Below are 27,697 nucleotides of genomic sequence, written 5' to 3' on the forward strand. Positions count from 1 at the left end.
CACGCCAGAAAATACATTCAACAATCCAAACTAATTGCTGCAAGGGGGGGGGATATTCGGATTATAGAAAGTGTTAAAAAATGTATACATATCTTACAAAATAAATAAATAAAAAATTGTGTTGCATACACAAAACGTTAAACCTCTTTCTCTCTCTCTCTTACTCACCCACACAATCAATCACTTTCACTCATACACTCTCCCTTATTCTCTATTATTCTCCTGGAGATTTGTAGTGGCAAAACGTGCTAATTGCTCATTATTAACTTTGTTGGCAAAATTAAACTTATTGCTCTTCTGAGCAGTTGGCCATTTTTGCTCAGCTCCTTTAAGATCTCGGCATTGTATTCCATACGTTCTACCCCTGGGAAGTGATCTGATACTTCTTCCACGCTGTAAATTGAGTATCCCATAACTCTCAGGTTAGTTACCATGAGTAAAGGGTGATTCTGACCCTGAACTGCCGAAACCCGAAGTAGGTGATGGTTTGCTGTGAGAGTCATATAAAATGTTGAAATGTGTAAGAAGAGAATTTGGAACATATTTTTCTTATGAGGATGTAAATCTGATGAATGGCTCTCTCAGCAGGGAACAGATCAATAATTCCTTAAAACCTGAAGAGCATAGAATCGCTAGAGGCGAATAGACTTCAATAAATAACCAAAGACAAAAAATTAATTATTGTGAGAGGTTGTCACCTGTCGTGGACGGAGGACAAAGGACGTGGGGCTACATAATGTTAGCTCCTTAGAATTATGAGACCAACCATTGACAGAAGGGAGATGACCATCTGACCCAAAGGATTTCCCTTTTCTTTTCCTCCTCGATCCTTCTTGGGAAACCGATTGGGGATTCATCCAGCAAGGGCAAAGCCATTGCGACGAATTGAATAGTTTCAGATTTCCTACTATGTGCGGTAATTAAGTCGAATGAATACATATATTTTTACACTGGGTCGACTTAATACTGGAATAAACAAATGAAAAGAAACAAACAAAAAAGGCAAGTCAGCCACAATTGTAACTCAGGGGATGAAGTTATTTACGATAATGCTAGCTTCCACTTCCAGAGTATCCTTTCCATAGCCTCATGGATCCTCGACAATCGACCATTCAATTCTACAGTTCGATAGATACCTATCATCTAGGTCTGCCTACTCTCACTGATTTTTGTCAGTCAGACATGATTCGGCATTTTGCCATTGGTTTATTACCGCACATAGTAGGAAATCTGAAACTATTCAATTTGTCGCAATGGTTTTGCCCTTATATATATATCGCACGCACGCACATGCACACACACGCACACACATATATATAAGTTATCGGATATTATCAGATTGCAATGCTAAGATGCAGGTGGCATTCTCAGAATTGCAATCAGCACTCTCTCCCACCAGGGAAACGTAATTGTTTATAATTTAAAATGTAAGAACATTCCTTGCCTAGAAACCAGTGAAGTCACATCATTGTAATTGGTAAACTTAATTATTCTTTGTCAACTGTATTTCGCAAATAAAGTTTTTAAAAAGGAATCAACCAGCGAAGTTGACTTAATTTATATATATGGTTTGTTGTATTTTTAAACCTTACCATTGCTTAATGTCTCTTATCGCTTAGCGATATGTATAATCAGTGATGCTCATAGTAGTTTTCTTGTCCAAATCTAGTTCTCTTTCAAATGGGACGGGGATTTGTAAATAATTAAAAATAGTATGGTACGAGTTATCAGGTGTCAAATAACATCATGCACCTGATATTTATTTATATTCTTTAAATATATATTTTATAAAGGACTGTAATCAAATATACATATATTAATAATTGTGCACAGGCATACAGTTATATTTACACACATTTAAGTTATTTAAATTATGGATTTGTAATGACAGAAAAAAAAAATATTGGTGGGCTACTTTAAAATTATTAATTTTTTTTGTGATGTGTATTTACAATTTTGACTCTAGTAGAGTGATAGAACATCTCTCATTATGGACATTATAACAGCCAAGGTTTTATTTTTCCTCTTTCTAAATATTGAAGAATTTTTTAAATATATTTTGTACAAGTAAAGCACAATTAATAATTAATTAATTTATAACAAATTATAACAATATGTTAACTCTCGGGGTAACCTGTTTATTACAACAATTTTGAATCAAAGTTGGAAACAGCGGTTTAACTATTAAATATAAAACATCAATACAGTTGACACCTGGATAATTCAGTTATTATGTTCAATGCAACAGCAGAAGTTATGTCAACTCTCAGGGGTGTCAGTGTTTTTGAAAAAAGCCCATTAAGTTGTATGTTGGGTTTGTAGCATCTCTTTTTGATCCCAAGACTGTTGCAGTTACGAACGTTCCTCTCACAACAAATTAAACTTATTTTTATATAATGTGAGGAATATATTTATAAACTTCAATTAAATGTGCCTGCAATGGAAATTATTTAGAAAAATGACCTACCGGTCAATAAATGAAATCGTCACTGAACCCTTCTTCATTGTTATGAATCAGTTTTTATTTTATTTTATTTTTTTACATTTTTATTTTAAAGAAGGGATTTGAAGAAATTAATTATACAGGTGCCTTCTGTAAATGAATCTTATATTTGCAATAATACCAACAAAAGTATCAAATCAGCAACAATCTCAACTTAAAAACAGCCATTAAAATAAATATAAATCCATTGTCATAATTATGAAATAAAAGAAAAAACAAAAATACTGATTACATAATAAATAACAAAACTTGGAATGCAATTGAAAGCGTTTGAATATTTTCGTACAATAAATAGTATGGTGAGTTTCAATTTCAATCGTGATGATCTATTAAACAGTCACAGAATTGAAATATTCTATAACTATAGAAAAATAATTTATATTCACTTATTGACAAATATCACATATTTGGTCATGGTATGCTTTTTTTTACTTAAACACCTAGGACAATTAATTTTTTTTACACTGAACACTGCATAAATCATTATATTCTATTAATTACAAAAAATTATTTACAATTTATAAATGGTTAATGACAAATGATTAAGTCACGATTTGATCGAAGGTGAACCAAAGTCTTTTTTTTATATTGGATTTAAGCCAAACAATTTATTAAGAATTTTGCCTGAAATACAAACTCATATGGGAAATTAAATTGATATTAACATATAAAAAGTTCAGAGTTCAAAATGCAAAAAAAAAAAAAAAAAACTATGCAGAAAGTGTAATTAAAGCTAAAGGATAAATAAGGTGGTTAGAATTAGTTTTATGTGACAATAGATCAGTCATTTATTTTTATTTTAGGATATAAAAACATAAATTATGGAATGTAACTGAATAAATCTCTAATTATGTTACAATAATATACAATTAAACATCATAGCATATTTTAGATACAAAGAACCTGTGACGAATTTTAATTAGTCACATAATTAAAAACTTCTATAACTGTACAAAAATAATTTATATTTACTTATTGATAAATATCACAAATTTGGTCATGGTATTTTTTTTAATGTTTCTCTCTATTATTTAAAATATCTAGGACTTTTCATCCTGAACACTGCATTAAATCCTTATCTTTTTATTATTAAATATAATTTTTTATTTATATTATATAAATAGCTAATGATAGTAAAATAATTATCCATGACAACATTAAGGAAGGCGAACCACAAATAAGTTGATGCTTCGTTTCAACGGGACGCTCGATAATTTTGCCAGGAGTTATGCAAGTGGACTAAAAATACAAAAAAAAAAACATATTAGAGATTTAAAACCAAATAATCTCAATAAATGTATACCAGGAAACCTGAAAAGTCCGTTTTTTCATTTGTTATTGTTTTAATATCGCTAATCAACAAGTATATATTAGAAAAAAATAACAGACTTATGATGCTCCCTTAAGGAACACCAAGGGGGATAGAAAATATTGAAGAGGTTGAGGTTCATTATTACATGGAAGGAATGGTCAGGTGTGTAGTAAGTACTAGGAAGAAAAAAAGGATTTGAGTTTCAACTGGGTTTTTCATTAGGCAAAAATGTTTTAAGGAATATAAACGAAATTACAAATATCCTACTTACATTGCAAAGTTCTTGGCATGGAGGACATACTATAGCACCCTTGTGAAGTGAGCCATTTACAATTAATTGAACATTGATAGTTTGACCAGAATAATAACAGGTGTAAGTAACATTGTGGACCTGAAATTTATTTATGTTCAATTATCAGTTTAAGGAGTGTAATAATAATTACAAATAGTTTTGCGAAGGTCAAGACAAAATATTTGCAAAAGCAATTTTCTTTGAGAATGTTATATGTTGGAATATAATAATAATAATAATAATGACACATGGCTGTGACAGTAAACTTAATATGTCCATAAAATAATTCTTCTAGGTTAATAGATCATTGTTCTGGTCCAGCTGTGGCTTATCCTCATAACACACAAACAAATTATAAAATAATGAACCGTAAGAACTGTATTTTACCGTAAGAAAGACAAACAAGATGGAAAAAACAATTTTTTTTAAAAAGTAATGTAAGCGTATTACAGAAAATACCCACTATTATTTGAAGCAATCCTTCATCGCATGTAAATCTATAGCAACCTGATCCCCAATATTGCCACTGTTTTGATTGTTTACATGATTTCTCCTCCCACATCTCGTTGGTATGGTCGAAACAGCGTGAATCTTCGCCATATTCTTCCAAGGCGAAATTTTTGTCTGGGTCTGAAAATGACATTTGAAATGATATAAGAGCGACCCTTACATTAAAGGGAAATAGAATTGTGCAGTTTTGTTGGATCGTCTGCAAGTCTGATCAACCTCGTTCACCTATCCTTGCAGTGTTAAACAATTGTGGTCAATCAAACTGCTGACAAAAACAGTCATTGGAATTATCATGATCGTTATCACGTTCAATGCAGGCTGGAATTTCAATTTTCACCCTCTGGGAAGGGAAAATTGTTAAATTTTTTACAATTATGTCTGCAGGTCTGCCGTCCGTTGGTCGGAATATTTTGGCTCCCCTTAAAGTCAGGCGCATAAAAATGTGCTAATATAAATTTAATTCCACTAGATATTTCTTATATGATGTTTTATTTTATTCGGGTAATATCCATATTTCATAAGGGATGATGGCCGAGTGGTTAGGGTGTCCAGCCCACGCAAGCAATCCTGGTTCGGCACTGCCCATGTTTTTTTCAGTTGAGAGTAGTACTAAACAAGTATTGGTTTGACCCCTCATCCATGACATCCAATGGGTGGGTAGTTGAACGTTAAGCTTAGCTTTACTTAATTTTTGTTTATCCTCCTCGATAACCAAAATTAATAGGGTAAATTGATAAATTTACATAATTTTTTCTTAATCAACTGTCAAATTAACCCTTTTTCTATCAAATTAACACTTATTAATTTCAAATTAACCCTTTTCCCGTCAAATCAACACTTTTTAACTTCAAATTAATGTTTTGTTATTTGACTTCAAATGTACTCTTTTTAACTTCAAATGAACATTTTTTAATTCCTAATAACCATTTTTAACCTCAAATTAACATTTTTTGAATTCCAATTTACCCTTTTTAACTTCAAATTAACCTTTTTAAATTTACAATTAACCCATTCTAACATCTCTTAAGTTTTGTTTTTATTGCTTTAAAAAAGGGAAAAATTAAAGTATCCTTCTTTTAATTTTTTTTTTTTTTTTTTTTTAAACGAGGGTATTTCAACATCACATTTATACAAACCCTCAAAACAACTCCTTGGGTGTTGGTGTAGTTGGGGGAGAAAAAAAATCTAAATCATATTGTCGTATTTGGATGCAGGGCTGCTGGATTCAAACCCGAGACTTTTACCTCTCAATGATGAGCAAGCACTGTGTCAATGCCTTAACTGTTGCAGCCGCTGCCCCTTTTTCAAAAATTAAACTTGTTTTAATCAAATAAGGTGCTATATAAGTCTTACGTGGATTATTTTCAGGGTATTGGCAGCGAGATCCTCGAACTACAATGTTTTGAGCACGCCATGAGAATTCTTGTATATACGGGCAATAATCAGCAAGACTCACAACGCCACCGTAATATCCTTCTCGTCCTTTTGTCACATTTGGTATAAAGTCGAAATTCTACAGAAAAAATTTTTTTTACAAATCAGAATGCAAAATTCTGTTAGATACTTAACAATCCACATTACAATAACTCGGTTAAAAATAAATACTCACTTGGTAATTTGGAGGTAATTCTTTTTCGTATTGCACAAGGTTACAAAGAGCCACTGAAGTCCTATCAGATGTGCATTCGGTTTTCAGAGGATCTGCTTTTACTTTATCACAAAAAGGATGGATCGAAATGCCCCTAATGAACGACTCAATTAAAATTACAATAAAATTAATAAATTTTTTATTACTCACTCTTCTCTTTTAGTGTCGATCCAATGTTTGCATGACTTTGTCACAAAATCGCATCCTAAATTTTTTCCCCAGCGTAACGGCTGAGCCATCGAGTAATTAGCCATGTACCAACCTGTATCTTCCATTAATGCTAGAGTAAGCATAGAATATACAGGATTCTGAGTATGTGTGCCTGTCATTGCTTCATTCTATAACAAAAATTTAGTATTTTTTTAAGCTTGAATTGAGAGTTTAATAGCTATCAGCTTCAATACCTCTAGTGCTTCAACTAAAAAAGTTGACATGTGTTAATTATAGTTGTAACTAAACCTATTAATAAGTGTGACAGTTAATTTACAAACCTCAAAAACACGCTTTTCCCAATGTGTTAGAACGGTTCCTTCCCCACCTTGGTCTTCTAATTCTGCACCTTCTAATGTTGAGCAATTGAAGTGTTCTCTAACCTCTTTTACGACCCTTGGAGTTACCATCATTTGAACCTGGCGTTCAATAGCCCCGCCGTGAATATTCCATTCTTTTAAATTTACCGTTTTGATAACTTTATCACTCCACTGGCGAGCTTGCAGCCTAAACAAACATGTTTTCTTACTAATTTTTAGATGTCCTTTTTTTATTTCATTTATTTAATATTAAAAAAAAAAAAAAAAAAAAAAAAAAAAAAAAAAAAAAAACAAAAAATCATCAAAAAATGCAATTGGTTAAGCTAGTAGTCTGAAGAAGCAAGGTCAGGATTATGTATACAGTAGAAATAAGATACCGACCATTTTGGAAAGTTTTTGCTTTTTATGTTAGTCAGGATGGATAGGCATTGTCTTGTTGAAATAAAACATTTTCCTATTCATCAAAGCTGGCTTCTACAGCCAGAAACTAACTTATAGTAGACTGGGTAGAAAGCTTTTTTGAAAGAATAATTTTGCCTTGAGACTATTAGAACTGGCTGAAATTAGTCTATTCACTCCCCAGGACAATTTTTTTCTCCCTTTTTGTCCATGGTGTCTGAGGATTATTTACAAGAAACATTAATTTTATTGTATTCATTGTGTATGCTTTGCTTAACAAACCGATGTAAAAAAAAGCTTTGATTTTGTCTTTAATGATTTTAGTGTACTAACTTTGTGTTTTGCATAGGTTTTCCATTTTCTTCTCTTGGAGTAAGCGGGTTTCCCTCGGCGTCTCGAAAAAATGCGAATAGGCTGATCGAGAAGCCGAGAGCGTGAAGGATTTCGTGTTTCACCGTTGATAAGAGTATATCGAGCTCTTGAGGGTTCGTGCTGATGCTGTTGGGGCAAAAATTCCCGTGGCCGGCAATAGGCCGGTCTAGTACTGCCTCTTGTTGACAATGAGCTGCATATGCAACCGTGAGCCCTTTCTTGCACCGCTCGGTTGGCATGGCACTTACGTAAAATACAAAATCGGCTCCTGTAATACCTTTCCCAGGTGTGCCATGTTCCATACAACTCAATCCTGAGGCATTGCATGTTCTACAAACCTTGAAATCCATAAAAATATAATTTAAATAAATAATTTTAAATGACAATAAACATAAAGTTTGAAAATTTCATGATTATTTAATAGAGAGAGCTCTTTGTAAAACATACCTTATTAACACATTATAAACTATAATAAAAGTTTAAAATAGTTCGTCGATTGTGTTTCAGAATATAAGTTTAAAATTTTTGTTCTGAAGACGAGCTAATTCTATATGAAAATTAAAACATTTTGGTCTGCCTATCCTCACTGGATTGATCTGTCAGATAAGTTTCTCGGCATTTTGTCAACTTCAGTGGGTCTGTCCAATTCTTTTTAAAAAACTTTACGAAAAAGTTTTGCCTCTCCCTGCTTGTAGCCGATGACCCAATGTGATAGGCAGAGCAAAATGATCAGTAACTATTTCAGGTTTATCCCACAGAGAAATTTTACAGTTCATTAAATATCGTTAAGATAGAATGGCTATATCAATTCTCGAAGAACATGATTTGTTTAAATTTAAATGGTTTTCTTTGATCAAGCTTATGTAATATCATTAGAAATAGAAAAGATCCAGTTGTGGTTTCTACTGAAGCTTTCTGATAATAAAATAATATATTTTAAAAGTATAGTATTAAGTTATTATAGTAAAGTAATTAAAAGTATTATTATAGTAAAGTATTAAGCCAGGAAAAAACGAACTTTGTGCTTTTTGATGACTTTCACTGGAACTTTTTCAACTTCTATCTTAATCGAAGGGTTAATCTGTTCTGATTATTTATTATAATAATGCTTCTTCTGTGATTATAGTTTTCTGCATTTTCTATAGCTTTATTCTGTCAAATTAATTAATTTTCCCCTTGAAATTAATCCTTTTTTTGTCCTAATTAATCATTTTCCCTTCAAATTATACCTCTTTTCAACAAATTAACCCATTTTCTGTCAAATTAACCTTTTTTTTATCTTTAACTTGAAATTAACTTTTTATATGTAACTTCAAATTAACCTTTTTTAATTTCGACTGGACCCTTTTGCTTTTAAATTGGACAGCGAATTTAATTAATTTGGGTAATTTTGTTTTTAATGTCTACCGTTCTAGTGAAAGTTTGTTGTTGAATTACACACAATGGATGAGTATTTATTACACCTCATAAACCATAAGTGTGATTTGGTCGTATTTTCGGTTTGTTAGGATTTTGTGCAAACTTTAATGGATTTGATTCAAAATACTGTTCCAGATTTAGACAGCTGTGCACCATTGGAAATAAATAATAAAATTTATTTTTGGTACTCACATCTAAATGTTCTTCAGGTACTGTTACTTCTCCGCACAAAGTCTTATTTTCACAAGCATTTTTACAGTACGAATAAGGTTCTTTTTTATGGTAGAAAACCTGATTATTTACACATTTTCTAAAACAAAACCACAAGATAAATAAAATATAATAAGAAAAAAGCACGGCATAATTTGTGTATCATTTCACTGACCTGTTTAAACGGATGACTTTTTCAGTTTTTCTTACCATAAGCGCCATTTCCCAGAACCGCACTGCTTTTGGTAATATTGTGTTCTATAACAGAAGGGAATAATACAGAAAAACAATCAAAAGTAGGAATAGCTATATAGAGAGAAAAACTTACATTGATTAGTAGGAACTTCTCTTTTTCTAACCTGAATATAAAATTAATTTATTAATGTAACTCATGATGATTATTAATTAACAACATACTTATATACACTTTCATCACAATATAGGAAAACTCGGAGTGGTTGGTCTATACTCCTTTTCTTCATTATATGAGCTGGCTCTATATGAACATCATGAATAACCTAGAAATAAGACATAAAACTGTTAACTCAGAATAATAAAAGATATTTTTTCTCTTAAAAGAACACGCTTAAAAGATCACAACAATGTAACATTTAACTGTCAGAAAAAAAGGTTATGTTGATATTTTTTATTTTGTCAAATATCAGGGAACATGGAAAAGTCAGAGTACAATATTCTGATTGAACTTTAATAATGAACTTTTTGGATTACATTTGCCTTGTGCTGTGGTGAAAGAACGCAGCCCCATAATGGAAGGAAAGACTGCAAATTAGAAAAAAAAATGCATCCTACGGCACCACCAAAGAGATTCTTATTTTATCCTAAAGCTTTTATTAAAAAAAGAACTTATTTTCAACTAAAAACTCTACAAAGTTCCTAAGCAAAACAAATGCCTCTTTCCATATGAATGTACGGTACAGTATGGAAAAGAAGAAACTGTCTGTAAGAAAGATAGATGAAAAGTTTACGAAAAAGGATTGGGATTGCATCACCTGTTGGACATTAGGGATAATATCAAAATTATACTTGTTTGGGCACCATGCCACACAGGGCAGAGGGGAGACGAAGAAGCTGATAAATTTGCCAAACGTTCAATCAGGCCTTCAATGAACCCTTTTTTGCGGCATACCAAACTGCCCAAAACGTAGATCTATCATGGATTAAGAATAACTCTTTGGTTCGATGGGATCGTATTACAGGAAAGAAGCTTTGAAAATTTACTATCTGCCAAAATCTCTGAGTTCTTAACTGCTTATAAATTTAAAACAACATTTAAAAAAACTTCCTTTTAACTCTAGAAAGATTTTTATAGATAGTTTTGATGTTTATATCCTTCCCTATTTGTGAGTTAACTCTGAGTTTGTCTTGTCCCAGTTTAGACATTTTTAGAGAACCTTTGCCTCATTACTTGCTTATTAAACTAGATTCTGCTCAGTAAATTCTGATCATTTTGTGGATTAGAGGGAAATTTTGATGAAAAAAAATCTAGTCCAAATAACTGTGATTACTATTTGTATTTCTCTTTTAGCATGGATTCGGTCAGATTGTTCCGGCATTTCACAAATTTCAGTCATCATCGTTCTTAATGCCAAATAAAATGATACGTTGAGAAATGTTTTACAAAATATCACATAGTGTGTTGGTTGGTTGAATTGTAGAACATTAGCAGTTGTGTCATCACCGATGTGATGATAGTGGCCTCTAACACACCTAGACGTACCAAGCAATGAATTATGAAAAAATGTTTTTCATGGAAAAAATAGTAGTTAACGGCTGAGATGTATTTTCAGTGATTTTATATGTAACAAAATGGGATTTCTTCTTTACAGGCACCTATTAATAATCTCATAGAGTTCAATAAAATGTTGCGATTAATTGGATTAGAGTTGGGGTTTTAGTTGATTCACTCTCCCAGGGTAAATAATTCGGCCAATCAAGATATTCTATAGCTGTCCCCCCCCCATCAAGCCCTAATAATAATAAGTCAATATACATGTTTAGTATTGCCATAAAAAATCCATTCAAAAAATTACTGGAGTTTTTTTGGAGGAGAAAAATTGGAGGTTTCCCCTGAGTGCCAGTATCCATAATTTTTCCCTATTGTATCCTTGGTTGACAAAATATCTGGAGGTAGTGATTCAAAATTGATGTTCACATGGTGAATAGTTTGGTCATCTTCCATCAGTCTTTCTGATCACATGACTGGTCCAATTCTATTTTTGTATTAATAGAGATATGTTTTTGGACTGGATACATAAATTTTCTTTTGCATAACCATTTTCATGTTACCGAAGAGTGCGCTTTAGGATTAGGATTAAGAATAAGTTTGGCGGTTATTAGGTGAAGGGATGGATTATATTAGGTTATGCATGTTTTGGGTTAGGATTAAGATTAGCTTTAGTTAGTGCTAGGTTTTTTGATAAGCTTTTTCACATCTTGGTTTGAGACTCCTGTCAGACGTTTGTTAGTGAATTTGCTAGTGAAAGACCAAGCCAGGAAGCCATAAATTAGAGATGGAATTACACATGATTCTAGGAGTCTTCCTTTTAGATTGGGTTAGGTTATGTAAGTTTTGAGTTAGTATTAAGGTTAGGTTTGGGTAATTTTTGGTTAGTTAGGATTAGGTTAAGTTAGGTTAGTTAAGTTGGTTAATGTTACGTTAGGTTTTCAATTTAAGGACTTGATTCTCTTACAGATTTTTTCACTACTCATTTTATACTTTCTCTGAAATCCTTTGAAACTTGTGTCACTTTTATCTTGTGCACGGACTTGTTAGTAAGAGTACAAGCCTGGAAGCTATAAATTAGATGGAATTACATATGATTCTAGGAATCTTCCTTTTTTGGAGGGTTAAGTTATGTAGGTTAGGTTAGTTCATATTAGGTTAAGTTAGTTATACTGGTTTTGGCTTAGGATTGGTTAATGTTAAGTTAGGTTTTTGATAAGCTTTTCCACACCCTGGACCTGAGACTCCTGCCTGTTTTTCACTCCTCATTTTACCCATTCACCGAAATTCTTTGAAACTTGTGTCACTTTTATCTTGTGCTTGTTGATTGACTGTTGTACTTGTTAGTAAGAGACCAAGTCTTGAAGCCATAAATTAAAGAGAGAATTACACATGATCCTAGGACCCCACCTTTTAGTAGGGTTAGGTTATGTAGATTTTGGGTTAGGATTAAGGTAGAATTGGGTAGTCATAGAGGTAGAGACTGGTCATGCTTGATTAGTTTCAGGGATAGAGACGGGTTAGGTCAGGTTTAGTTAGTCTTAAGGTAGAGATACAGGTTAAGTTATGAATGTTTTGGGTTAGGATTAAGGTTAAGTTAGGTCCTGAATCCATCATGGAATTGGAAAATTAATTTTGGCAAACCTCTGCTATTATTATGCCTTTTCTATCACCCTGCAGACAACAGGATGAAATCTCATTAAAAAAAATTTTATAATTTTTTTTGTTATCACTCTTGCTTACGTTATTTTACTACACAGCTATGTCAATTCAAAGGAGAAAATTGGTGTTTGTGAATTTCGCATGCTGTACTTGAAGCCCAATGTTCAATTCCTATTTGCATACCATTTAACCAATTAGGATGGTGGCTTCTTGATATTCCTCCATTTCCCTTCACATCTATTATACAACTAACCTAATTAAGTTGGGTATATTCCGCCATCGGCCCTCTTATACTACACACGCTAATAATTATATTCACTTTCAAAAAGGGACGCAAAACTATAATCTATCAACTACTATATACCTAAACACGTGCTGCTCTGTTCTCATACCCGATTGCGTTCCTACACGCTCTCTGTATGTAGCCTAAGAATTACACCTTTCAATTATGTGAAACACACCGGGCCTGTTCCATCCAAAACCCGGAAAACGGTACTCAAATACACGCTGCTGTTCTCCAACTCAACATTCGTATTGGTTTGCATTCCTACAGTTTCTTTATATGGAGCCAATAAATGACAAATTTCAATTATGTTAAACACATCGAGTCTATCATATCCTAAAACCGGAACAGGGGACCCAAATATTCGCCTTGTTTAAGAATAATCCGCATAACGGGTGGCATTTCTAGAGCCAAGGGATGGCACCTTTCAATTATGTGAAACTCATCTAGCCTGTACTATCCATAAAACCGGAATAGGGGAACCAAATTCAGGCTTCTGTCCTCCAGCACAATCTTCATATTGTTTGGCGTTCATACGCGCTCTCTATATGGAGCCAAGGAATAGCACCTTTCAATTATATGCAACACATTGAGACAGTTCCTTTCTACAACCGGAACGGGAGACTCAAATACCCGCTTCACTGCTCTAGCGCAATTGTCATATCGAATAGCAATTCACACAACTCATAAATTGGCGTTACTACACGCTTTCTGTACAGAACCGACGAATGACACCCTACACGCTCTCTATATGGAGCCAATAAATGGCAAATTTCGATTATGTGAAACACATCGAGTCTATTCTATCCTAAAACCGGAATAGGGGACCCAAATTCACACTGCTGTCTTCAAGCACGATTTTCATATTGGTTGGCGTTCCTACACGCTCTCTATATGGAGCCAAAGAATGCAACTAAATACAGACCGTGTCAATTCAGGATTATCAAGTCCGTTGAGTTTCCCGAGGCAAAGACTTTAAGAAAAATACCAGTGATTATTGTCTTGACCCCGAGGCAAAATTAAAAGAATTGCCTGGGTTCTGACAATTAGACAAACATGCAGGAAAAAAAATTAAATAAAAAATATAATGCAGTTATTAAGGAATGCTGTAGCGATAAAAAATACTACAAGGACTTTGTAAATTGTTTATTAACAATGGAAATAAATAGACCGATAAAGGTAAGAAAGGATTTTATATCCAAATTTGATACGAAACCTTGAATCGTGTAATAGATACCAAGTGGAATAAAAACAACCTGGTCTTTTTCTACTTTGGTCGATATTTCTGTTTATTCTGCACTAAATTAGAGCTAGGAGTGAAAATTGTACTGAGGGTTTTCGAGGGTCGTTCTGCGGTTTACGTTAGAAACCGTCTAGAATAAATGGAACGAGAATGGCCAAGTATCTTCCCGTGGCCCAGCTTATCGTTGACGTCATGTGGATTTCAGTCATCAGTTCGAATAATTCAGACACTTTTTTTCTTCCAGGGCAGTCATTCCAGGACATATGGGGGTTAGGATAAACGTACAAACGAAAAATTTGACTTTTAGGAAAATAGAACCGTAAATCAACAAAAATCTAAAAAATTAAATTTTGAAGACGTCTACATCGGATGTAACATGTGTCTATAACCTTGGTATTTATTTAAACGACTGTTAATATAGCACAACCCGTAATTAGTTGCATTTTGTCTTCAATGTACTTTGAAACTTTTGTACACGGTTGCAAAAGCCGTAGCAAGTAGTAGTCCGAAGGAGCGAGGTCGGTGAAGTACGGTGGATAAGAGTAGCATAATTTAGGCTAAAATATTAAGTTACTTTGAGATATTTTGCCGGATGATGTTGTTTGGTAGTTTCCTGGCTTTGGCATTTCGCCATCTTCAGTGTTGGTCAGTATCATTACTGTTTAACTAAACCTGGGTATATGTAAGCTTAGAATATTTGTAAAAATTATACCTTAAACTGTAAGAAATTAAAGCACTTCTCAAATAATTTGGCAAACTTTGTTTTGGCACGAGAAGACCTTGTTTTCTAGACCATAGCTCAGGTTTTCCAAATAAATTCCATTTTAATTCCAAGTGAGGATTTGTTTGATAAATGTTCTGGGTGGGTTTTGTCAGAGGTTCAACCTGAGATATGCTTTTCTAATGACACATGACTGTAGTTTTCCAGCAGTCTGGCAAACATCTCAATTCAACTGCTGGTGACATTGGCATCGTTGATGTGCTGCAGAAAAAATTTGGCAGTGTCCAGCATGCATATAACTGTCTAGCTGTCGTGTTGGCCCGTTTTGACAAGGGTCCTTTAATCACGAGTTTACTACGTCTGTCACCTCTGATGTTCGTCCATTTCTCCTTTTGTATTTTGTGGACCCAGTCTTTTATCTTATTAATCCAAGTCTGACCAGTTTGTCTGCTTGTTCTTCACCCAACAATCCTTTGTGCTCTGCCACCCAAGATAACGTTGTTAGGTTTTCCGAGGTTTTGGAGATTTTCTATACATTCACCGACTTTAGATGTGACCTTTTGAAGTGCTAAAGAGCATCTTGGCTGAACTGATAAGGAGCTTTTTGTCAGTGAAATCTCTTTTAACATATACTAGCATTTCAACTTGAAATACCGATGTGTACAATCTACGAGGAATGTCCCTTATCGGCCCGTTTAGGGATTACGGCGCAAGGGATTGTGGGCTGTATTTCAACGGAGACATGAACCTTTACGGCAATTACTTTGGTGTAAATACCTACATAATCTAATCTTAACTAACATTAATGAATCCTAACCCAAAAGCAACATAACTAACCTATCATTAAACAAACCTAACTTTAATACTAACTCGAATCCAACATAATCTAACCTAACCTACAAGGAAGACTCCTAGAATCATGTGTAATTCCATCTCTAATTTTTGGATTTCTGACTTCGTCTCTCACTAGAGATAAGGATAGGGATAAAAGAGGAGGCCCGAAGGTCTTCCATACCACTACATGAGGAGGTCTGTTGCGCTCCTCTGGTTTTTACAACTTACTGACCAGCTTCAGGTTGTTGATCAACCTCCCCAGCCTTGCCAGTGACTCCTAAGTGTTGAATGTTTCTTGCGGCTATTCCTCTTCTATTTCCAAAAGACCTGCATAGAACTTCACAAAAGCGTTGTTCTGCGATCTCCTTCTCTTCTAGGCAGTATCTGCACAGCGTTTCTTTTGTCTGTATCAGTGCATGTACCTTCTTCATCCGCAGTGCCCTGTAAGGGGTCCAGCCATAATCCTGGTTTGGCTGCGGCTGTCTTCGAGTAATTCTAAGTTTTGCTGATGGCCGTTCTATGGATCTGATCTCTCGCTAACAAAAATCCTACAGGAGCCTCAAGACCAAGATGTGGAAAAGCTTACCAAAAATTCTGATACCCAAGCTATGGCAATTATACAATTTTGACGTAGTAAAAATTTAAACAATTTAATTACAGTTTCAATCCTTTTATTGGGTTGTCCGGAAAATAATGCAGGATTTTGGTATTAAACAAAAAAAAAGAAACTAGTTACTTTAAAGCAATGTTCTTTAATCAAAATAATTTCCCATACTCTCAATACATTTCTCCCAACGTGTTGGTAACTTATTAATTCCGTCTGAGTAGAATTCAGAATTTTTAGAATTGATAAAGTCAATAAATGCATTTTCCAGTTCCGTTTGATTTTTGAATATTATGTGTTGTAAGTAGTGGTCCAGGTGTCTAAAAAAATGGTAGTCAGTAGGCGAGAGGTCCGGAGAGTAGGGTGGGTGAGGCAAAGTTTCATAGCCAAGCTCCAATAATTTTTGTGACGTTACACGTGACACATGTGGTCGAGCGTTGTCATGCAACAAAATGGGCCCTTTCCGATTGACCAAAGAGGGCTTCATTACTGCCAATTTCTGATGCATGGTATTAATTTGGTTACAGTATGATTCAGCATTGATGGTTTCGCCAGGATTTAAGAAGCTGTAGTGTATTAAACCAAATGAAGCCCACCATACCGTAACCATTACCTTTTTTTGATGAGTTGGGGGCTTTGGAAAATGTATTGGAGCTTCTCCTTTGTCGAGCCACTGTCCAGAACGTCTAGTGTTATCGTAGAGAATCCACTTTTCGTCACATGTAACAATTCTGGCCAGAAATGGGTCATTTTTGTTTCGACAAAGAAGTGATGCACAAACATCAAAGCGCTGATTTTTTTGGCGATCGTTTAATGAGTGTGGAACCCAATTTTCGAGTTTTTTCACTTTTCCAATCGCCTTGAGGTGGTCAGCGACGGTCGTTTTACTGACTTTGAGTTGCTCTGCAAGTTCTCGAACAGTTGTTTTGGGGTTTTCTTCCACCACTGATCGCAGAACATCATCATTAAGAGAGGAAGGCCTTCCACGACCTTCTTCATCTTCAAGGCTGAAATCTCCCTCCCGAAATTTTTTAAACCACCTTTGCACAGTGCACTCATTAACACAACCCTCGCCCCAGACTTGGTTAATGTTTCTAGCCGTTTGGGCTCCGCTTCGGCCGAGTTTAAACTCGTAAAAGAAAATCGTACGAAATTCTCGCTTTGACATTATAAGGATGACTGAATTATTTCCAAGTAGCGGAATGCTACAGAGGTAAACAAACAATATCATTTGGAAGAGGATTAATAAGTGTTGACATTCATACAAATGAGTAATCCTGTAAACGTAAACAGAATATTTTATATAGATTTTTTTTAATGAAAACTTAAAATCCTGCATTATTTTCCGGACAACCCGATAGCTGTAGGAATGGTTGGTCTAAATTTCCAACAGGATCAGTGTTAGGGATTTTCATTTCCAAGGGGAAGAAAGCTTCTTATTTTATTACAACAAATTGCTGCATATCTCGTTAGGCTGTTTGAAATTCATATTAGATGCTGTCCCGTTCTTGAGAGAAATGAACTATTCATCTGAAAGATTTTCACAACCGAATCAAATTTTCAAAATCAGGCTGTATGAATAAAAGTAGAACGATTTCAATTTTCCGGCCTCGGTTTATTAAAAGAGCTACTTTATTAAATAAATATCAGTCAATTCAGCGCGACGAGATAATAATTATCAACATATTAAAGCATAACGTGAACGAAAATGCTTTCTGTTTTAGGTTTTCCTAATCTCGAAGAAAATACGCCTTATTGAACGCGGAACCAATGCAATCACCGAGGAGAATTGACGTTATCTCGTTCTATTACAAGGATGAGTAATTGTAAATTGCTCAGCTTTTAAAAAGCTCAGAAATCCAGATAAAAAGGCGTTGAAATTTTTTTGATAAAATCGATGAATCTTTTAGCACATCAGGGAGTATTTGAACCCTGTGTTCCGAATTTTGGAGGAATTGGGGCTGTTTCATTAGAAATATACTGACAGGCAAAAAATTCCGCCCACTTTTAATATAATTTGATTTGCATACATTTTTATATATTAATACAAAGTTTCACGTTTTTGAACGTTTAATAATTGAGACTTTGACTAAAAAAGTAAAAAAATGTAAATTGCTAAGGAAAATGGAAAAAAAATTAAAAAAAGACAGACAGATAAAATTTCAATATCGCGTTATTTCCTCCTCTCGCCTTAACTACATCTCGAAGACGCCTCGGCATACTTTCTACCAGAATGGAAATGTCTCTTTGCTGGAGGTTAGCCCATTCTTCACGAAGAGTCCTTTCAAGATCGTGGAGTGTATCAGGAAGTGATGGACGTGATGTTATTCGTCTTTTGAGGTTATCCCATAAATGATCGAGGGGTTCTAGTCTGGAAAACGGGCTGCCCAGGCTAAGACCCTGAAGTTATGTTCTTGAGGGCATGTTTGTACTATGCGAGCGATATGTGGACGGGAATTATCATGCATTAGAATAGGATTGTCGCTGATTTCATCGAGGATAGGCAACACGCGATGTTTCAAAATTTCATCCACATAGCGTCGTCAAAGACCCTCCACGAACAACAACCAACTCTGTGCGACTATCCATTGAAATTCCCGCCGACACCATCACTGAGCTACGTTGAAAAGGTTGGCTCTGGGAAAAATTACAGGCTTTGTACTTTTCATTTCACTTTCGCCACACTCTTTCACGCTCATCTGGAGATCGTAGAGCAAATCTACACTCATCTGTCAAAATACAGCAGGCCAATCGTCTAAAGACCAATGGAAAATTCGAGCCGTGCAACTCTGTGTTCTGGTCAATTCTGGTCCTCTTACAGGGCGAAAAGCCATCAGTCCATACTGATTTAATCTTCTTCGAGCAGTGGGTTCAGACATTTGAACACCTCGATCTTTCTGGAGCTGATGAATCGCTTGAACAATAGTAAGGTGACGGTTTCGCAAAATTCTCAAAAGTCGAAAAACGGTCATCCTGTGGTTCTGTTACCCCAGGGCGTCCAGAACCGGGCCTTCTATGGTAGGACCCAGTTTCTCGCCAACGTCTAACAGCCTTTCGCAGAGCTTCGTAGGGGGACTTTGCAGAGTAGTAGCAATTAATGTTGTCAGCTTGATCTCTCCATAGGCAATATGCCTCAGTGGAAAGACAGCTTCCTTTACTTTTACAGAATGTAGAAATAGTTCATCTGGAGGAGTCTGTGAGGATCGCTATGCAGTCTGAACATTTTCTTCTGTACAGAACCCTTTTGGAGTCAGATATGGAATTCAGTGTTGTTGGCGGAAATGACTGGATTGAATCTTTGTCGTTTGAACTGGTTGTTCAAGCTGAGATGGGAATTACTATTTCTCAATTATATGCCCTGGTTGAGGAAGGATACTCTCAGGGAAAGTTACTGAAAGCCAGGGTTTAACATCATAATTTCCTTTGTAAATGCCTAGTGTTGGCCAAATTTCGCCAACTCTACATGGGGAGTAGCTCTCGCTGGTCCAGCAATTGCCAGACATTTGACAACCCCTCGTCTCTGTAAATCTTTAATTGCTTTTGGGAGAAAGGCCTGGGAATACAGGCACAACTTAATAAAGGAGTTTAATTTAATCTATTATCTTAATTTTGTTGCTCGTTGTTAAATTAGTATAGTAGTTTTAAAAAAAAGTATTGTTTCCTATTTTAAGATTAACTTTGCATTACTGGGTGGAAAAAATTGCGATTTTTAGTTTAGGTTATTATTCTGACTTGTGTATTTTTTATGTTAATTAAAATCATTTTTAATATTAACACTGTAAAGTAAATTGAATTATGATATGATCATAAGCATTCAAACTCAGGCTGACAGCATATTGCCTTGCTTAAAATTTATTGTAAACTATTACTTTTGTTTAACAATTAAATGTAATCTTCTTCTAGATGTAGTATATGTTGTATATTAAAAAAAATCTAATTTATTAATGTGAATGCGTGGTAGTGTTAGAGGGCCGATGGAGGAATATTGAGTACCTTGTCGACTCTCAATATGTGAATAGGGATATCGACTACTTCACCACCCTAAGTGAATGGCATGTAAATAGGAAAGAAGAAAGAATTTAGGGGTGAGTGCTTTAAGGTTTAAAAACTGCAGAAGAAAAAGAACCAAAGAAAAGTTACTCGATGTGGCCTAATTATTGAAAAGTGTTTTTGTGCGTTCTTTGGCTCCATATAGTGTGCGCGTAGGAATGCCATCCGATATGAGCACGCAGTAAGTGACTGGGTTCACCGATTCGACTTTTTGAAGAAACATGTCTGTTTCATTAGTTATCGTATATTTGTGTGTATTGAAAAAACTTATTTATTAGCGTGAATCTGTAAAGGTGTTACAGGGCCGATGCCTATATTGAGTACCAGGTCGATCATCAATTACATTAGTTATATAGTGAACGGGTGATGGAGGAATATCGAGTACTCCATCACCCTAAGTGAGTGAATGGTATAAAAATAGGAAAGAATGTGGTTTAAGATTTAAAAACTGCAGAAGAAAACGAAACAGAGAAAAGTTTCTTGATGTGGCCTAATTATTGAAAGGTGTTATTATTTGGCTCCATGTAGTGTGCGCGTTGGAATGCCACCCGATATGAGCATTGTGCTTGGACACGCAGGAAGTAATAGGGTTCACCGATTCGACTTTTTGAAGAAACATGTCTGTTTCATTAGGTATAGTATATTTTTATGTATATAGGAAGAACTTATTTATTAGCGCGAATGAGAAATGATGTAAGATGGCCAATGGCGGAATACCTCGTCAATTCGATTAGTCGTATGGTGTAGGAAGAATATCGAGTACTCCACCACCGTATTTAAGAGGGTTTTTTTGGTTCTTTGTCGAGGGTTTTGCCTAATTAATATCCATAGGAGAAATCTAGAGCAAATATGTCATAAAACTGCTAAATTTTTTTTCCGACACTTCTTCACGGTAATTTCCTCTACCTCTTCAGGGTCAGTCTTTGGAATCCTCAGACAGTTCAGGTGGAGGAAGAATTTCCTCTTCCCAGCTTCTGTAGTTTGTTTACATCTTGCACACAGGCAACTTTTCCTTGGCGATATCAATTCGTACGATCAAGAAAATCGTCAAGAAAATGGGAAACCAATTGAAATAAATTGTTTCTTTTCAAAATATAATATGCATTTTTGCTTGTCTCCCTCCCTAGTTAAGGGTTGAAGTAAAGCGGAAAATTTAATTAAGAAATTACCAAGGTGTGCATTTCTATCTTTCTTCCTTAATTTCACGTTATTTAATGTAACAAAAGGAGTTAATCAAAACCAGATATTCCTCTGGAATTGTCAGTTTTAATTAGAACTACCACACCGTGTTCAAACAATAATCGTTTACAATTCATAAACTAAACAGCAGAAAAAATATTTGTCATGTCTTTGTAATTAACAATTGCTTTCAGAAGGCTTATTTGTTTTTAATTATTTCTATTTATCTTTCTATTGTGGAATGAACCGTTTTCTATTGCATATTGACTGTTAAACAGTCTGTAAAGTTTCGTCTGCTCGTTTTATGTTGATTAGCTCATATCGAGATCATCTTTCCATTCCTTTCTTTCTGTTTCGGCAGACGTGAAAGAGGGAAAACCGAAGCTAAACGATGAAATGATTTTACTATTTTAACCTCATTAGCATAAAATTAAATCTAACACCTGATTCACTCTGATCTCATGAAACAGATTAGCTTGCATACCATCGCAATTAAATCATAGGAATCGAACTATTTACAAAAGGACGAATAAATTCTGTCCCTGAGCAGTTTGAAAAGAAAAACTAAACTGTTTTGATCGTTAACATTATCTTCATCTTTTTCATAGCATCTCATAGGACACACTGTACACTCGACCACACGCAAAATAATAACAATCGTATCTTCTCGAAGGAGTGAATTGAAAAACCCTAAAAAAAATTTTTTTTTTCGTTAGCGAGTATTACTTATATATTTTTATTTAAATGGACCATTTAGATTTCGAGTTAATTTCTGTATTGTCACTATTTTTTGTAGATCGTGAGATGTAACACCAGACCGCATCTCACGATCTCCAAAAAATCATTGATTAAGGGTCACTAAATACGACACATTGTCAATATGTGGGACATTGGAAAATTCGTTCTTGCATTAAAAGAGTTAATTCAATCTCGACTGCTAAAGGTAGACAAAAATTTCTCCAACTTTCCATTTTTTGACTATTATGTTCCTTTAGGAAAAACGAACTTTATAGTAATAGCAAGTTGTATAGTAATTTTTTGGGTCCGCTGACCCATACTCGTAGAAAAAAAAAAAGGATTTACCAATTCGACCGAGCATACCAGTTCTTGCGAAATCGCCAATCTCTTGGAAAATTTATCACACCGTACTGAATTTTTGAAATTCTGCAAAGATCATCTCCACGTTAAAATTTTATATGTTTGAAACGCCGAAGCGTTTATCAGTTGGAGTGAAAGGGTTCAGTAGATGATTCTTTAAAAAAAATTATAGTAGATGTTAAAAACGACCTCAACTTTTTTCAAAAAATTCGTAAGTAACGGAAAAAATGTGTTGTTTTTGTCTGTGACAAGGACAATTTTTCCAAAAAAAAAAAAAAAATAAATAAATAAAAATAAATAAAAATTAAAAACTTATTTTCTCGACGGATTGAGTTAGAAAACCTGTTTTTGTGGCACACTGGCATTCTACTCTATATAGTCTGCCATCACCACAAAGTTTTTTATTTTACATCTTATAGTACACGTACATATTTAAAACATATAAATATTAGCTACCCAACGATCTTTAATTGATAAATTGTTCGCCCCCATAGAACAAATAGTATGTATTACATGGATTTTCGTTAGCCAGTATTATTTATTTATTTTTATGTAAATGGAGCATTTCGATTTCGAGATAAGTTCTGTACTGACAATATTTGGGGCACTGAAGAATAACATGTGTCGACTACAAAAGGTGGAAAAAATTTCTCCAAGTTTCGATTTTTTTACAATTATGTTTCTTTAGAAAACGATTGTTTAAGGGTAGTCGAACTGTATGTTTAATAGTACTAGCAATATAGGTTTTTGGAGGGAGTTTGATGTACCATAATCATGGAAAAAAGAATGCATCGACCCAACCAAGCATACCATTAGAAAATGGAGCAGTTCTTGTGAAAATCACCATTTTTAGGAATTTTTGCCCTCGGATAGGGAATTCTTGAAATTATACGATAAGATCATCCAATAGTTAAATCTATAAAAAAATGTAAAGGTAACGGGGAAAATGTGTTGTTTCTTGTGACATCGGGTTTTTCCATAAATGTTAAAAAAAATCGTATTTTCTCGATGGGATGAGTTAGAAAGCCAGTTTTATTGGCATTTTACTCTATTTACTGTCTGGTATTGTCCAAAAGTTTTTTCTTACAGCTCATTGCCAAACACTGTGCTCAACCACACATATGTGCACACACACGTACGCGCGAATTTAACTGAACACTGAAAAATTCGTTGTTTTTCAATACATGAGTTAAAATTCAACATGTGTCCTGCTAAAGATTTTCTCCAACTTTTCATTTTTTTTTTCAATTGTTTCTTCAGAAAACGATTGTTAAGGGTAGATGAACTGTATGGTTAAAAATAAAAGCAGTATGTTTTTTGGGGGAGTTTGATGGACCAGAAGCATAGAAAAAAGAATCACCGACTCGACCAAACATACCATTAGAAAATGAAGCAGTTCTTGCGAAACTCATCATTTCTAGAGATTTCTACGAATTTTCTTCCCAGGGTAAGGAATTTTTGAAATTTTCGATAAATCCTTCAATGATTAAATTTTATAGGACTCATTCTTTAGTAAAATTTAACGTAGATTTTAAGAACGACGTCAATTTTTATAAAAAATTCAAAGGTGACAGAGAAAATGTGTTGTTTTTTGTTTTTTCTTGTGACAACTCAGTTTTTTACGAAATATCTATAAAAAAATCGGATCTTCTCGATGGGGTGAGATGGACAACCCGTTTTTAAACTATGTTTACTCGTTTTACTGTTAAAGTTAAATTTCTCGGACGTACCATTTTTTTTTACAATTATGTTCTATTAGAAAACGATTGTTTAACAGTCCAAAAATATGTAGTAATTACATTAAACCTTGATTTTCCTTTTTTTTTTTTTGGGGGGGGGGTTCGGTCTATCATACTTCTCGCATATTCAACCATACAATTGCATGCACGCACACACAAGTACATATTAAAAACATATAATATTTCTCCAGTATTATATATTTATTTAAAAGAGGCTCATGGATTAGATTTGTGGTCACTTCTACAGACATCAAAAAGTCAAATAGGCTACGTAACCTATGATAAGTTGAAATTCACACATCATTACAAGGCTCATAAATTGTAAATCTAGAAGGTGGTTTCTATGAAAATGACCGAAAAATGGGGTATTCCCATTCCACCTTTTAAACAATATAAAAAACTTGCAAGAGAAAGATTGTCCTATTTACCATTTAGTGTATGCTTGGTCGGTTGGTAGTCTTTTCTCAATGAGTATGGTAAATCAAACCATTAAAAACCTCCTATACTATTGTACTTACCATTAATTATACAATTACTGTTAAACAGTCGTATTCTAAAGGAACAATTGCCAACAAAACCTTGAAGAAACTTTTTCCACCTTTACTTGGCGACCTACGTGGAATTTTCAACTCTTTTATTGCAAGAACAAAGGTTTTTCGGGTTAATAAATCTTTGTAATATTCGAAAACTCGTTGTTGCAAAAAAAAGTTAAAATTCAACATGTGTCCACTATAAAAGTTGGACAAAATTTCTTCAAATGTTATTTTACTATCTTCAGATGGTTAACTTTTTTGGTTTGTGTCAAGGAAACTAACAGTAAGCTATCAGCAAGTCTGAAAACGTTCCGTATATGACTCATACTACAGAAAATTTAATGTAGTTGTTTAAATCGACCTCAATTGCGAATTAAAATGCATAAGTTGTGGAGAAAATGCGTTTTTTCTTGCAATTTGCAGCTTTTTCTGAAAATGTTTTAAAAATAACGTACCTTTGAGTTAGAAAACCCGTTTTATCGGTATTATACTGCATTTACAGTCCGGTATCATCCAAATTTTTTTTCTGCAACTGTTTGCCAAATCCTGTCATCAACCTCATTTGTCCATACACACGTACGTGCGAATTTAAAAGATATTGTTCCTATTTCTCCAGTAGTCCATATTTATTTATATATAAATTTGGGATGGCAAACGATATGTATTTGATACATCGTTCTGTTACAAACTATTTGTTTTAGAGCAATTCGAACGACAATGCAGCAATTCAGCCGGACTGAAAGGGTGCAACAGATTGCCTTCTTTTGGAACTTTAACCTACATTTTAATAACTCGATTTCCATAAAAAGAAAAAAGTAACGGAGAAAATATGGCTTTTTCCATAAGTTTAAAAAAATCGTATTTTCTTGATGGGATGAGTTAGAAAGCCAGTTTTGTTGGCATTTTACTCCATTTACAAACTGGTATCATCCGAAAGTTTTTCCTACAGCTCGTTCCTCGTGCTCAACCACATATGTCCACACACACGTACGTGCGAATTTAAAAGATATTCTACCTATTTCTCCAGTAGTCCATATATATAAATATAATATAAATTTAGGATATGTACTTGAAACATCTTTCCGTTAAAACAATTCGTTTTAGACTAATTTGAATCAATTGGAATGAAAGGGTGCAGCAGATGGCTTTTTTTTTTTTAGAAATTTAACTTACATTTTAATACCTCGATTTCCATAAAAAAGAAAATCCGTAACGGAGAAAATATATTTTTTTTGTGACAACGGTTTTTTCATGAATATTGTTAAAAAATCGTATCTTCTCGATGGGATGAATTGGAAAAACAGTTTTATTGGCATTTTATTCCATTTACAGTCTGGTATCATCCAAAAAAAATTTCTGTAGCTCTTTGCGAAATCCTGTGCTCATCCACATACGTGCACACACACGTACGTGCGAATTTAAAATATATTCTACCTATTTCTCCATTAATCTATATTTATATATAAATTTGAGATAGCTTACGATATGTACTTGATACATCGTTCTGTTACAGACTATTTGTAGAGCAATTTGAACGATATCAGTCGGACTGAAATAGTGCAACAGATGACTTAAAGTTAAGTTACATTTTAAAACCTCGATTTCAATAAAAAGAAAAAACGTAACGGAGCAAATATGTGTTTTTTTTTGTGACATCGGTTTTTTCGAATAAATATTTTTTAAAAAATTGTACCATCTCGATGGGATGAGTTGGAAAACCAGTTTTAATTGGCATTCTACTCCATTTACAGTCTGTTATCATCCAACTCTTTTTTTGCCTCTCATCGCTAACTCTTTGTACCCAATCACATATGTGCATGCACGCACGTGTATACACACACACAGACAGACACGTAGGTATTTAAAGCATACATTAACTATTTCTCTACTTGTATATATTAATTAAATATAAATTTTAGATGTGTAAGATTCTCCTTGCCCAATATATTTATCTATGAATTGTACTGGTAGAAACTATTGGTTTTATAACAATGTGAACTAAATAAAAACATATTTACGCTTCTGTATATATTTTTATAAATAAATTTAGTGCTTTTGAGTACACGCCTTAGCATTTCACAGTAATTTCCGTATTATCAATCCTCGAGACACTTATAAACTCATTGTTTTTTGTCTTTTTTTTTCAATAAAAGTGTCCAAACTCAACATGTGCCGATGAAAGGTGGGCAAAAAGTTCCAAAAATGATTGTTTACGAGTCGAACTGTATAATATTTTAAATTTTTGGAGATGCAAGCAGAACAACAATTTTTCAAAAAGTTGAATAACTATGAGTTTAGAGTAAATGTCAACTTTTAGAGAGAATGCGAAATGTCAATGTCACTGTGTGTTAGGAGTCATAATTTTTCGAGTACGGCCTGGGGCGGTATTTGATTGATTTTGGACGGATTCTCTCTGTGATTTGAAACAAAAGCCGAAGAAAAATGTACTAAAACAAGGTTAAAATCTGAGGAAAAGGGGAAGAAACCAGGGACATGTGAAAAGGTCGTGTGTATTTGCTTTCTCAGTTTGTCAACAAACGGTCAGATTGTGAAATCGAGACGTCCAGTCAATCAATTGTTTACAGTTGAATCAATATCACACTCTATCACTTACTTCGTCCAGTTTTGGATGTACGTGGTTGCACTTGGAGTCTGTAAGTGCTGGGAGGACCGAGTGGCTGACGAGGAGGAGAAGAATTACGGAGGCCCATGGGTCGCAGTCCCATATCTGACAAGGTGCCAGACCCATATTCGAAGAAGGTGGACTCCGAGGAGGAAACCTTGACTGGGTCGGATTACCTCGCGTGTCGCC

General features: G+C 34.3%; 1 protein-coding gene across 1 annotated transcript; it reads right to left on the bottom strand.

Annotated features, from left to right (window-relative positions):
* Window positions 1-1,713: 1,713 nt before the first annotated feature.
* LOC106667236 (leishmanolysin-like peptidase) lies at window positions 1,714-27,697 on the bottom strand. The gene is made up of 13 exons (XM_014395064.2): window positions 27,500-27,697; window positions 9,613-9,713; window positions 9,524-9,554; window positions 9,371-9,453; window positions 9,178-9,295; window positions 7,528-7,904; window positions 6,757-6,982; window positions 6,416-6,603; window positions 6,227-6,359; window positions 5,971-6,130; window positions 4,571-4,737; window positions 4,087-4,206; window positions 1,714-3,742 (listed from the first exon to the last, which is right to left on the bottom strand). Exons 1-13 carry the CDS (start codon window positions 27,632-27,634, stop codon window positions 3,611-3,613), a joined length of 1,971 nt encoding a protein of 656 aa, XP_014250550.1. The 5' UTR covers window positions 27,635-27,697; the 3' UTR covers window positions 1,714-3,610.

Source organism: Cimex lectularius, unplaced genomic scaffold, assembly GCF_000648675.2.
Source record: "Cimex lectularius strain Harlan isolate CLEC.00 unplaced genomic scaffold, Clec_2.1 scaffold207, whole genome shotgun sequence".
NCBI lineage: Eukaryota > Metazoa > Arthropoda > Insecta > Hemiptera > Cimicidae > Cimex > Cimex lectularius.

Coding starts and splice junctions, on each gene's coding strand:
- LOC106667236 (XM_014395064.2), bottom strand. CDS start 27,634: ATGGGTCTGGCACCTTGTCAGATATGGGACTGCGACCCATGGGCCTCC. Junction 9,454..9,523: donor AGAAGTTCCTACTAATCAAT/GTAAGTTTTTCT, acceptor CTTCTGTTATAG/AACACAATATTACCAAAAGC. Junction 4,207..4,570: donor AAGGATTGCTTCAAATAATA/GTGGGTATTTTC, acceptor AATAAATTTCAG/GTCCACAATGTTACTTACAC.